The 13,574-nt window shown below is 42.0% G+C and overlaps 1 protein-coding gene across 1 annotated transcript in view; it reads left to right on the top strand.

Moving 5' to 3' along the window:
* Positions 1-8,435: 8,435 nt before the first annotated feature.
* TMEM242 (transmembrane protein 242) overlaps positions 8,436-13,574 on the top strand; it is a 28,587-nt gene continuing 23,448 nt past the window's right edge. Inside the window, exons 1-2 of the mRNA XM_036084196.2 lie at positions 8,436-8,770; positions 9,340-9,440. Coding sequence (XP_035940089.1) covers positions 8,683-8,770; positions 9,340-9,440 — 189 coding nt within the window. The 5' untranslated portion in view covers positions 8,436-8,682. The remainder of the gene's footprint in view (positions 8,771-9,339; positions 9,441-13,574) is intronic.

The raw sequence follows: 13,574 nt of genomic DNA on the forward strand, positions 1-13,574 counted from the left end.
GATCTGCTCCGTGACCTCAAAAGGTCACTCCCATTTCCATAAAGTCATGCAACACTGAGAAAAGCAACCAAATAAGGATAAATATATAGCAGGGCTTGAAATAGTAAATCTAATTCTACTGTAAGTCAGTCTATACCAATTCAGAATGTGCTTTGGGGACTGCATTTTTCTTCCTAATTGACTGGAATGAAGTAGATTATTCATGACCATTTTGGCTCCCCCCCCCCCCCTCGACAAATAGCTCTCTTTCTTCTCTCTTAGAATGCGAAGAATAGCTTTAAATTTGACATGGGAAAGTGAGAAATTATTTTTGGCTTGAGTAGAATGGAAGCTTCGACCCCTGAGTGAAATCTGGTCTTCACTCTTCTGACCACCCGGTAGGTTCAGATGAACTGCATTGGAGTGGAGACATTAAATTTTAGATCTGCCCTTGAGCTGCAAGAGGAAGGCGAGGCATTGCTTTCTACCCTCTAAACAGAATAACCTCGTTTTTCTCCAAACTGAGCTAGAATCAGAATTTGGGGGAGTAGAAACAATCCTAGTGACCAACTAAGTCAGTCTTTCTCAAACTATAGTCTAAGGTACGCAAGATACTCCTAAATGGAGGGTTCTTTGGCCAAATCAATTAGAGAATCACTGCTAACTGTGTCCTCTTGACAACTCTGAGAAGACCCAAAGCAAAGAAACCGTTATATTTTCTTTGCCAAACTTATTTGAGCACAAAACCTTTTTTTCCCCCAGGTAACACCTAACAGCTTCTGGAACTGACATGCTATGAAAGCTACTTTCTTAGTGCTGATCTATGCAATCCTCCCTTTTATGGAGGAGGCAAATGAAGCCCATATTAAGAGATATGGAGACAATGATGCCCCGGCAGGGTTGGCTTCCAGAAAACTAGTCCAGGCTCTTTCTATCTTTCTCTCTTTCTACCTTGGTCATAGCTTTGATGTATCCCCTAGCACATTTTCATTGTCTGGAATTTGAGGTTGTATTTATTTATAGTGCACTCCGCAATGAATCCATCAAATGCTTTGACTGTTTTAAAAAGGGCATTGGGTCCTGGTACAGTTGACCTAAATAAGACATCATCTTTTAAATGGCATGTAATTTACTATATGGTGAAATATTTTATCACACTGTATAATCACATTCTAAGAGATTATTGCTTTTACACGCAAGAATAAATCAAAGGGGTCAAATCTCAGTAAAATACATTACTAAAATGAAAGTATACTGCCCAGTGAAAAGTAACTGTAGACGCTTCTTTTGTAACACAGAGAGAACAATAGTTGGTGAGCCAAAATTACAAAAAAAAATTGTTGAAAGGCCACAGGTGTATTTTTTAAATGTAAATTCAAGGAGTTTAAGCATGCTGGCACTCTTCAGAAGCAACATTTTTCTGACATATTCTCTGAATTCCAAAGGTACTTCGAATCTATATGCATTTTAGCACCACACAGTTCTTTCTGACACTCCAGCCCTGGATACTTTGGAATCTTTCTCATATTTTTTTCTGTCTTAATACAAGGTATTAGGGTATTATTATACATTATTATATATATTATATATATATATATTATAATACCATTAGTTGGGATATTTTTTAAATTGGCTCCTAGCCTCTGAACATCATGTTTTCAAATCCCATACTGGCCCAGGTGGTACCATTTTGTGAACAGAAAAGGTGACCTTTTCCAGAGGCAGTGGGTGCCCTGCACCAGGGTACCAGGCTTGGTGAGCAGGCTGGTTTCTAGCCCCTGTCCTCTGGGTTGGAGACCCGTGTGCACATAAACAAGTCACACAACTAAAGGCAGGGGCCCTGTCTGCTTCCCTCCCTGTCCTCCAGCCCTCCATCTCTAGATCTGCCTCTAGACCCACCTATAGACCCACTTATAGACCCAGCCTTCATCCTGACCTGAATTTATGGACTCTATTTCTGGACTGTGGACCTCTCAACTCTCCTCGCTGACCCAGTACCAGAAGCCCACTAACTCTATCACAGCTGGGCGCTAGATCATGGTCTCTTCATTTTGACTGGGTTGTGCCTTTGCATTTAGCAGTTAGTTACTAGGTCTTCGGTTCTGCAGAGGGTCAGGATGCTGTTATCCATGGGCAAATCTCTTGGTGGTGCTAGCCTTCCCGCCTGAAGTTCTGAACTCCCTCCTTTGCCCCGGATTCTGGAACACCATGTTAACTGCTTAGACAGCCTGCTTCATCTCACAACCAGACCACCAGGACTGCAGACCTCTCTTGCCAGGACCCCATAGGCATGTGCTTTGTCCCCCAGGACAAGCCTACTTGCTTCTGAATCATTTGTGGGGCTTCAGTTGCTGAGCCTACTTCTGGGAAATAGCCCTTTCCCTCTAAGTTCCAAGACCTGGGCTGTCTAGACTCAGCGCAATCGCAGACCCATCTCCTAGGTGTTCTAGATCCACGTTGTGCAACCACAGTTGATATTCAGAGGAGTGACTTGAAGTACTGCAGGGGTCACAAGCAGGAAATAAAAATGTTGCTTTAGTCCATATTTTACTTGTTAAGGCAGAAAGTAGAAGAAATGCGGTTAGGAAGAATATCAACCCCGAAGGTGAAAACGGAAAGATGCTTTGATGAAATTGTCACCGACTTAGAAAATAGAGGGTCGTGGAACTCTAAGCTCCAACGAGCCAAGGACTATGCCTCTTTCTTTCACCAGAGTAAATCCAGCGCCTGAGACTATGATAGGTATTCAGTTAAACCTTGCTGAATGAATGAGAACGAAAATCAATCTAACCATGGTATTTGGTAAAAAAGGCTTCAGTAATTTGTGTAGTCACTCCGTCATCACACATGTGATAGAACCTGCTTTTAGTCACTTTGTAGTTTATAGTCTTTAATACATCAGGAGAGAATAATTCATAAAAATAAATACAATAAGCACAATAAGCATTAATGAAACATATGTGCCTGTGTACGAAATACTGGCAAAATGAAATGCATATATGGAAATATATTTTACTTTTGGCAGTGTTAAAGGGTTTTTCTCTGACTGGGACATGCATGGGACTAAAAATAAGAACGCGTTTATTGCCAGAACACTTGACAATTTACAAAATGCTTGAACACATGTGAGCATATCTGATCCTCACAACATAGAGGAATGTCATTAAAGGAAATTATATGCATCGCTCTTTTATAAGAAAATATCTGTGGCTCACGAAATAGAACAGCTTTCAAAAAGGTTTCTGGTCTATCATTAACAGTAACAATCTAACTGCTAACATAGAAGGAGATAGGAAAGATACTCTCTACCATAAAGAAAAATTGAAAGGAGGGTACCTATAATGGCCACTTCCATTTACTGTGATGAAGACAGACTTCTATTATTCAACCTGGGGCTGTTATAGAATACTATTCTAAGAGACAAGTAATGAGATGCCGGAAGTGAGTAATGAGATGCAACCTTTGAAAGTCAAGTTTCAGCTCACTGAAGAGGAATTATTACCATACTTAGCACTTCTTTGCACGGTATTGATTATAGTGCACTTCAACGTACCTATAACTCTGGGAGTCCAGAGCAGATACTGGGAAGAATTCGAGAGGCTCTGGTAACATCAGACTGGGGGATACAAATTTGGCAAGGGCTCTCAGCCAGCCTAAATTCTCTCCGAGGGACATATGTTTCTCACTCTTACTTCCTTGCTATCCAAGAGTGTTGTCACTGGATATCCTGCTGAAGAGTTTGGTGAGTTACTCTGGAAACCTACATAATATTTCTACTTAAACAGAAAAAAACATCGATCTCTTTAAATGATGTGATACATTTTTGAAGTATTTTCATTGTTTTTCTTCCTTTTTTCCTTTTCATAAAAGTAATATAAGTTTCTTGCTAAATTTTTTCAAACGTTATAGAAATATGTAAAACCGTTGCTTTGGTCAGCATTTTGCTCACTAGGACAGAAAGATGAAATACAATTAGAAAGTTTCACCTCCCCCCCTTCCCTCAAGGTAACCTCTGTTAATAATTCTGCATAAAGCCCAGCAGATCTTTTTCCTATGTACACACTTAATTAGGCAATAACTTTTAAAGATCTCTGCACTCTATTTTTGACAACTATCTTATATCAAGTAGCAGTGAGAAGAATGACCAATATGTGACGCTTATCCGATTTTAAAAAAGAATTCAGCCTCATATTTTAAACAGGGAGAAATTGAAGCTCCAAAGAAATATGTTTTAAAAATAGATGGGAAAAAAGCCTGTCAGTGTTTGGAACTAGAGAGAGCGAGGGTACCCACATTCTGGGAAACTGTAATGCTAACAGGTTTTCTAGCTGTCAAAACTTGAAATAGAATCTACAGGGGCCCAAAGGTTTGAAATAAGAATGTGGTCAGATGCATAGATGGTATGGACTTTCAGCAGACTAAAACAAACACCAAAATAGCAACAGAGTCTGTCTCAGATGAGCTTGCTTTCCCAGCAGCCTCTTTGCTTGCAAGACATTTCTATTACATTTTCCTAAAAGGGAATCATGCTTCCCTTGAAACAACAGTCCTGCTCACATGCACGGGGCACCAAACTTCTGCAAATTTCTGACCATGGGGGCCCATGCTTAGAATATGCCCCATCTTGCTGTTTCAAAACTAACAATCCCTATCTTGCTGAGACACCATGTTCCAAACACCTGCAAGTCACCTGTTTGGAGCTTGCATCACACATTCTTACAGAAACCAGTCTAGGTAGGATTTGAGGGTCCTGAGAGCAGGCCAGTTAATTCGATGGCACCTGAAGTACCTAATGGTGTGAACTGCAGAAATAGGAGATCTTGGTTAACGTTGTCTTTAAAATGCATTTTCTTTAAGCGTCCTAATTGGGGATGCCTGGAATGTGGTTCTAATCTCAAGGCCAGGGACTCCCCACGCAGGCTTTCCAGGCCTTGGAATCACCATCTTCCCGAATATGGAACAGAGCAAATGACAGGAGCCTAGGGCCCGTGAGGAATGGGTGGGAAGTTCCCCACACAATAAGGTCACCTCGTCCAAGGGGCTCTCAGTTTCTCCTCTCAAGGCCTGTAGCTGACAAGGATCCTCAAAGTGCAAATCACTCACCATGGCAAAGATGACCCATTGGTTTGCTCTCATTACCTCTGCACCCTCTGTGTCCTGGGAAGTTGAGCTTACGTGTGGGAAGGAGGAATGTTGTCCTTTACTTTGGGGAATTAGAATGAAGGTAGATGTTCGTGAGGTGCAGCCCTTGGAACAGAAGCAGACATGGGTCCAGCACAGGTTGTTGTTATTGCCTCAAAATGGAAAAAAGGCTCTAGAGTACAGGACGCTGTAACATCCCTAAATTTAAACACGTGTTCTCTCTCTTCTGTTCCTTTTAGTAAATAGTAATATAATTCTTAAAATTAAAAATTTCTGTGGTTTTCCGGGGGATGGGGGGAGAGACCAGCAAACACGGGGAGTTAGGGAGCCTGTACATTTTCTCTCTGAGCAGTGTTGGGAGAAGAGAATTCCAAGGGTTAAAGTGGATGGTGTGGCTTTAAGAGGTGTAAACTGTAAGAGCAAAGCAGAGAGAGGACCTCTCTAACCAGCGGCATCAGCATCACCTGCCAACCTGTTAGACATGAAAGTTCTCAGGCCCCACACAGACCCACTGAATCAAGAACTCTGGGAGTGAGGCCCTTCAGGGGAATTCCAGTTATCAAGCTCAAGCTTAGGGACCACTGGGTGGGGATAAGGACTTGGACAGAACTACATTTATTTATTTATTTATTTATTTATTTATTTATTTATTTTCTACTTAATTTTTTACCTCTTTCACCCATTTCTCCTACTCTCTACCCCTTTGCCTCTGGCAACCACCAATCTGTTCTCTGTATCTATGAGCTTATTTCTTGTTTGTTCTTTTTTTAATTTTTATTTTGTTCTTTTAGATTCCACATACAGGAGAGATCATACAGTATTTGTCTTTCTTTGTCTGACTTATTTCACTTAACATAATGCCCTTGAGGTCCATCCATGCTGTTGCAAATGGCAAGATTTCATTTGTTTTATGGCTGAATATTCCATTAAATATGTATACCACAATTTCTTTATCCATTCATCCATTGAGGGACATTGAGGTTGTTTCCGTATGTTGGCTATTGAATAATGCTACAATGAACATGGGTATAGCTTTTCAAAATAGTGTTTTCACTCTCTTCAGATAAATATCCAGAGTGGAATTGCTAGATCATATGGTAGGTCTATTTTTAATTTTTTGAGGAGCATCTGTGCTGTTTTCCATTGTGGCTACATCAATTTACATTCCTACCAACAGTGCGGGAGGGTTCTCTTTTCTCCACATCCTTAGTGACACTTGTTCTCTCTTGTCTTTTTATAAGAGCCGTTCTAACAAATGTGAGGTGATTTTCACTGTGGATTTGATTTGTATTTCCCTGATGATTAATGATGGAGAGATCTTTTCATGTGTCTGTGGCCAGCTATATGTCTTCTTTGGAAAAATGTCTATTCAGATCCTCTGCCCATGTGTGTGTTTTTCTTTTTTCTTTTTGTTATTGAGTCCTATGAGTTTCTTATATATTGGATATTAGCCGCTTATCAGGTATATGATTTGCAAATATTTGCTCCTATGCAGTAGGTCGTCTTTTCACTTTGTTGATGGTGTCTTTGCCGTGTAGAAGTTTTCGGCCTGTGGTAGCCCCACTTATTTCTTTTTGCTTTCATTGCTTTTAAAAATAGAGCTGCTTTTATATCCTGGCTCTGCTTTTTAACAGCTGTGTGAGTTGAGCAAGCTAATTAATCTGAGTTTATGAAGAAAATTAAATGAGATAACATATTTGAGGCACTTAGCACAATGCTAGATATATAGAAAGCACTCAGTAAATGTTAGCTGCTGTGATCACCCTTTCGTATGAGGGGAAGGAGAAAGGATGAGTCCTAAAGACTGTAAACAAGTTAGCACAGCATTTGCCTGTTGAAAGGGCCCTTTCAGACTCTGGCCTTGTGTTTCCAAGGCATCCACAGTTTAGATAAATTCTGTGTGGTTCATCCACCCAGAAATTTGAACAGAGCCGTAGTTCTCAACCTGACTGATCATCCGAATCTCCCGTGGAGGTTTTTTTAAAAATATCTTTTATATATTTTGGGGGGGGAGGGGCAGCGGGAGAGGGAGAATCTTAAGCAAGCTGCGCACTGGGCAGAGCTCAATCTCAGGACCTTAACTGACTGAGCCACCCAGGCACCCCTAATTTTTTTAATTAATTTTTTTTTTGAGAGAGAGAGCCGCCCCCCCCCCCCCCCCCGAGCTTTTAAACTGCCCTGCCTGGACCTTCAAGCAATCATCTTCAGCAGTAGGCCCTGGGCATCTATAATTTAAAATTTTCCATAGGCAACACTGCAATTCCACTGGAATTGAAAGGTATGCTAGCTAGAGCGAACAGGTAGTGAGTTTCTGTTTGTGCCAGGCACTATGCTACCTTCTTTATTTATATTGCTTCCTTTAATTCTCACAGCAACTTATAAGGCAGGCACTGTCAGTTTCTCTTATATATGAGGAAACTGAGGCAAAGGGCCTAAATAACTCAGCCAAGTTCACAGAGCCGAGAAGTGACTTAGGACCTGAACCCAGGTTTGAGCTACTAATTGCAATTAACTAATGCATCCATTTACTCATTCACCCAAAATTTATTACGTGTGACCGGGTAAGGAGTTGAGAGCCAGAGAACCTAAAATTGAACAAAAATCCCCATCCCCGTCCTCAAGAAGTTCATGGCTTTTGTGCGTGTGTTCAGAATGAACAAATGACAGGCTGTCTCGTTTTAAAGGATGATGTCATGTGTCGGTGTTTGAGAGGCTGAAAAGATTTTCTATGACTTCCAGCCTCTTCCTCTCGGTGACCATTTATAGAATCCACCGCTTTGGCACATCAGCCTCCCAGACTGGGAAGCCCCAGCGCCGTCGGGGGGCGGCCCGCACCAGCGTCTCCCCGCAAGAAGGGCTCCAGCGCAGGCTCGCCGTCCGTGTTAGCCCCTCAGGGTGGTCCTCAGCTGCCCCCGCTGGGTTGTCTCACTTCGGTTCCGCACCTCTCTTGGTAGGTCCATCAATCAAAGGGCGGGGAAGGAGGTGTCTCACAGCCGAGCTGCGGGCTGACTCTCCTCCACGGATAAAACCTGTCCCTTACACCTCAAGCGAGCACTGCTACGAAATCTCCCAGAAAAGTACAGAGAGAAGACGGAGGTCTGCTTTTTAGAATCGTGAAATCTTAGCGCTGGTTAAATCCCTGCACGTGACGGAAGGCTGATCAGGAAACGGAGCTGCAGGGTCTTGACCCCCGCCGGCCCTGGCTCGCGGCGCCATCAGCAACCGCTCACTGCCTCCTACCGTCAGAGCCGAGCACTGTTTCACACAGACACACTATTCAAGGGCGGCGACCGTCACCGTGGAGCAGGCAAACGGCCCAACCTGGGGCGGCCTGGGAGGACACCACCCCCCGGGGCTGGGGTGGGGACACCCACGTGCAGCCACCACGTTTTCCTCGCGGGTCGGTGGGGGAGGAGAGAGGGTTTGGGGTCAGCGGCCGCTCCCGGGACCAGTATTCAGAACGCACAGGGAGAGGTGGTAGCGGAACCTTTCTCCTCCGCCTCGCTCTCGCTTCCCCCCGGAACCGGTTGGCGTCGGACCCAGTGGTGGAGGCTTCTAAACATGGAGACAACCGGTGCCGGGCCTGGGCCGCCGTCCTCTGGTCTCGACACTCCGGGATCCACAGACGATCGGCTTTTCCTGGTGAAAGGTGTGGTGTGGTGAGGTGCTGGTGTCGGGGCGAGCTCTTCCGGGGCCTGCGCTGGAGCCGCCATTCCCACCCCCCCCGCCGCCCTGGGAGACCTTCCCTTGGGTTGCCCCTGAGTTTAGCTGGTGGGGATCGGCCAGTCAGGGGTCGTGCGGGGTGGAGTCTCCCCTGAGCTGTGTGCTGTGTTTCCCCCATCCCCTCTATAGTTTCTCTTGTGCCTTCCCCTACCTTCCACTAGCTTGTTTTCCTCCCCGGGAGAAACTTCAAACCGTCCCCGGGAAGAGGGGAAGGGACCCCGGGCCAATTCTCAGCACTTGGGAACGGTCCCGCAGAATGATCTCAGGAACCAGAGGTCAGGAGGTCACGCAGGTTTCGCACCGCTGTCGTTTACCTTTATGGCCAGAGCTGTCTAGCTTTCGTTCTCAAATTTCAAAAGTGACTTAAAATGTAATTTAAATAGTGTCTGGACTTACTTGGGTACGTCTTCTTAAGGTGTTGTGTTGTGTTTTTTTTCTCTCTCTCTTTAATCTCTCTCCTCCCCCTCCACGCCCTACCCCCAAAACTCTTGGCAGGTGGGGTTTTCCTTGGTACTGCGGCTGCCGCGGGAATGCTAGCCGGATTTGTTACAACGTTATCATTGGCTAAAAAGAAGAGCCCTGAATGGTTCAATAAGGTTTGTGGCACGGAAATCCATTTATAGCGTTGTTATTGTTTACAGATAATTGGCAGCTGTTGTGCATAGGAGAAGTAAATAAAATGTTGGTGGCCTTTCATATTGTTTTAAGAAGTAAACCTATATACATCTCATAGATTCAGGAAATGTACAAATTAATCAGTGGTCTTTATTTTCATTTAGAAAGAAGTATTTAGGGACTCCTGGGTGGCTCAGTTGGTTAAGTGTCTGCCTTCAACCCCGGTCATGATCTCGGGGTCCTGAGATCAAGCCCCACGTGGGGCTCTTTCCAGTGGAGAGCCTGCTTCTCCCTCTCCCTCTGTGCACTTTCTCTCTCAAATAAATAAATAAAATCTTTTAAAAAGAAAGAAAAAAGAAAGAAAGAAGTATTTAGTTATGTGCTTTCTTTTTCTTAAATTTTAGCAGAACAAGACTTTGAAAGCTCATCCAGTACATTTCCTATTCACAACATGACTAAGTCTAAATCTGGGTAATTCCCTGTCAGTTGTAAGAGGCCCTGGTATTTTATGTATACCACTAAGGAAAAAAAAATGCCAGTTAAATTCTTGACACAATACTGATTGCCAGAGGCATTTCTATTTATTTATTTATTTAAGCTCTCCACCCAGATCAAGAGTCTCATGTTCTATTGACTGAGCCAGCCAGGCGCCCCACCAGAGGGCTTTCTCTTTCAAAAATGTTCAATTGTTGAAGTAAAGTGCATCTTATCATTGATGAAAAACATGGATCAGCTCCTTGAGCCCAGAGATCACACGTGCTTTGTGCTGCTTCATCCCCGCTCCCCAGAAAAGTGCCTGACACATAAGTGCTCAATCAGTTTGGGTTGACTGACCATAAGCTTCTTAAGGCAGAAAATTCTTAACTCCATGAGCAAGATTGAGTAATCACTCATGTGGTCATACCCCAGCTGTTGAGGATTGTTTCTTCTCATTGACTTGTAGACTTGCAGTTACTTGTTAGCATGTGTTGTCCTGTCTCTGCCCTGTCCATCCCGTATGGTTTATTTAGCCATCATTTCATTGCTTCAGATGTTAACTTGGGATCTTTTATGTGTCAGGCACTGTGCTAGCTCGGTGCAAGAGATAACAAAAATGAACCAATGCTTGCCCTTCAGGAAGCTAGCATCTGTGCAGGAGACAGATATTAAATATTGACGCAATTAACTATATAATTATAATTCGATGTTTGCTTGGAAGAAGAGTGTTATGTGAAAAATCGTAAACTAGTCGAGTTCCCTTTCCACTTACATTTTTAATAATCTGATATCATACTTAAGCACTGTAGATACTGTAAAGGAAAAAGCCCACATTTAAGGTGCTTTTGTTCTCCATCTGAATACTCAAGGCTTAAATGGAGCTACCCAAATCACTGTGATGAACCCTGTGGTCATTTTCACCCTGTATTATAGAATATTTTCAGTGCAGAAATATATCTTGTAGAAGGAATCAGTAAAGCCTAACTGATAGTGATGCTTTAACAGTAGAATTTGCATTCATTTCTAAGCCTAAATTACCAGGTTAACCTTTGGGTCACAGACCTTTCTGAGAATCTGATGAAAGCTAGGGATTCTCAGGAAAAAAAAAAACAACCCATACCCACATTTACAACTTGGCATTCTATTTTGTGGTTCTAAGATTTGATTGTCACACATGCCCTATCAAACACGGTGCTTGTCAGGCTGTGGTCCATAGAACCCTAGGGATCCTTGAGACTGTTTGGGGGTCTGTAAAGTCAAAACTATTTTCCTAACTAATAGCGAGGCATTTGCACTAATGGTAGAGAAGCACGTGGGGTAAGAGTGCTGGTGCCTTAGTGTAATCAAGGTGGTGGCAGCCAGCTGTACTGGCAGGCCTGGTGGTCTTCACTACCGTGCATCTGTAGTTTAAAAAAAAAAAAAAAAAGCCCTCATTGCATAAGAGTCTCCTTGTTATAGCAGTAGAATTACTGATTTTATTAAATCTTAACCCTTGATTATACCTCTTTACTATTCCATGTGAAGAAATGGGAAGTACGCATAAAGCCTTTCCGATTTATATCAAAGAAAGACGTTTTTCTCCAGGAAAAGCAATGGTGTGATTAAATTGCATGCTGAACTAGCTGCTTTTTTCCCCATGTAATAACATATTTTATTTGAAAGAGGAACTGACAGACTATAGTTATTCAGAAGTGGGTATTTGACAGACATTTTCTTCAAAATGAACAAAATGAGCCTGTGTCGTCTCTTCAAGCAAGCACTTGTCAGTATTTGTTACCAATGATAAAATTGGAGCTTGCAAGTGAAAATTAAATCTTAGGAAACTTGTATCTGCCATTGTCAGCTTAATAGGTACTCAATACGTAAAGGCTTTTCTGATGAGATTGGTGGTAGTGTTAATGATGTGAAATTTTAAATGTTTAATAAATGGTGTCAACATTGGAAAGATCTGCATAACTTGGTAAATCAGTATTTTCTGAATGATCATAATGCATGGATAAAAGGTCCATTAGAAATACAAAATAGACTAATGGATTTTAATGTAACAAAGTACAAAAAACTCATCGGTGTGACTTCAGATCCCAGAGTGCATGCCGCTATTTGGGAAGTTTTGGTGGAGCATCAAAGAAGGAAGGCTATTAAAATACTTGTCCCTTTTCCAACCACAGATCTCTGTAAGGCTGGACTTTATTGCAGATTCTTCAATCAAAAAACATATGGCAACAGATTGAATACAGAAGCATTTATGAAAATTCATCTGTCCTTTGTTAAGCCAAACATTTAAAAGATTAATCAAAATGTAAAACATTGCCTCCTTGCACTAAATTCTTTTGTTTTGTAAGGTACCTGTTTTCATAAAAATAGGTTTATATATATATATTTTTAATTTATTTGTCAGAGAGAGAGAGAGAGAAAGCATAGCAGGGGAAGCAGCAGGCAGAGGGAGAAGCAGGCTCCCTGCTGAGCAAGGAGCCTGATGTGGGACTCGATCCCAGGACCCTGGGATCATGACCTGAGCCGAAGGCAGACGCTTAACTGACTGAGCCACCCAGGCGTCCCAAAAGTAGGTTTATATTAATCTATACTGGGTTTATTTGTAAATGAATTAATACTTAAAATTTAAGAATTTCTTAGCTTTAATTTCTAAAATATTAATTATTATTAAGTATAGGCCACATAATCAGAAATCTTTGGGATCCAAGTATAAATGGATCCTGAGACCAGAAAGTTTGAGAACCACTGTTCTGGATGGTTAAATATGTTGTGTAAAGTTCTGCCTCCCCTCTGGGGAAACATCTGAATTAGAGCATTACCATTGATCCAGACTCTGTTTGAGAGGCTCAGAGGTTCTGGAGCATTTAATGCATTTACACTTAGCAAGCGCCAGTTTAAGAATACCACTTAGGCAGTGTACTGCCTGGCAGTTTTCTCTGACATTAATAGTGATAATAATATCTAGCATTTGAATGCTTACCATGTGCTACCTGCTGTTTTAAGGGTTGGGGTTCATTGAACCCCCATCACAACCCCATGAGATGCTGTTATTATGTTGTCCCCATTAAACTGAGGCACTGATGGATTAAACAATTTGCCCACCATGGCACTCTTTCCATCTTTGATTATTTTTGGAGAAGAAATTATACTATTTTTAGCAATTTTTTATTTAAATAGATTTCTGTCCACTGGCTTGGAATCTAGACATTAACTATAATACAGATTCAGATTGCAACTCAGGACTTTAAAAATGATCAGCTTTTAGTTGGGGACTGCCTACATTGCTATTATTTCAGGAGGATGGTCATCATTTCTTTAAAGTCTTAACTGCATTGTCTTAGCTGAGTATCAGGCTAGAAAACTGGGAATGGAAAGGCAGTAGTAAGTGCTGAACGAACATTCATTTTTCTTTGTCCTTCATTGAATAAACAGAGCAAGGTGTAAGCTAAGGTGGCTTTTAAAAGCACATGTACATATGTAACACATATATAATTTCTGTCCTTCCCAAGGAAATAAGGAATTTTTTAACTTAAGTTTCTAAAATAAAATTTAGGCACTTAAGTTGACCCTGGTTTAATAATATTTGGTTAACGTTACTGCTTCTGGATGAAAATTCAGGCCAGTTAGAAGTTAGTGAATTTATA

This window comes from Halichoerus grypus, chromosome 9 (genome assembly GCF_964656455.1).
Source record: "Halichoerus grypus chromosome 9, mHalGry1.hap1.1, whole genome shotgun sequence".
Lineage (NCBI taxonomy): Eukaryota > Metazoa > Chordata > Mammalia > Carnivora > Phocidae > Halichoerus > Halichoerus grypus.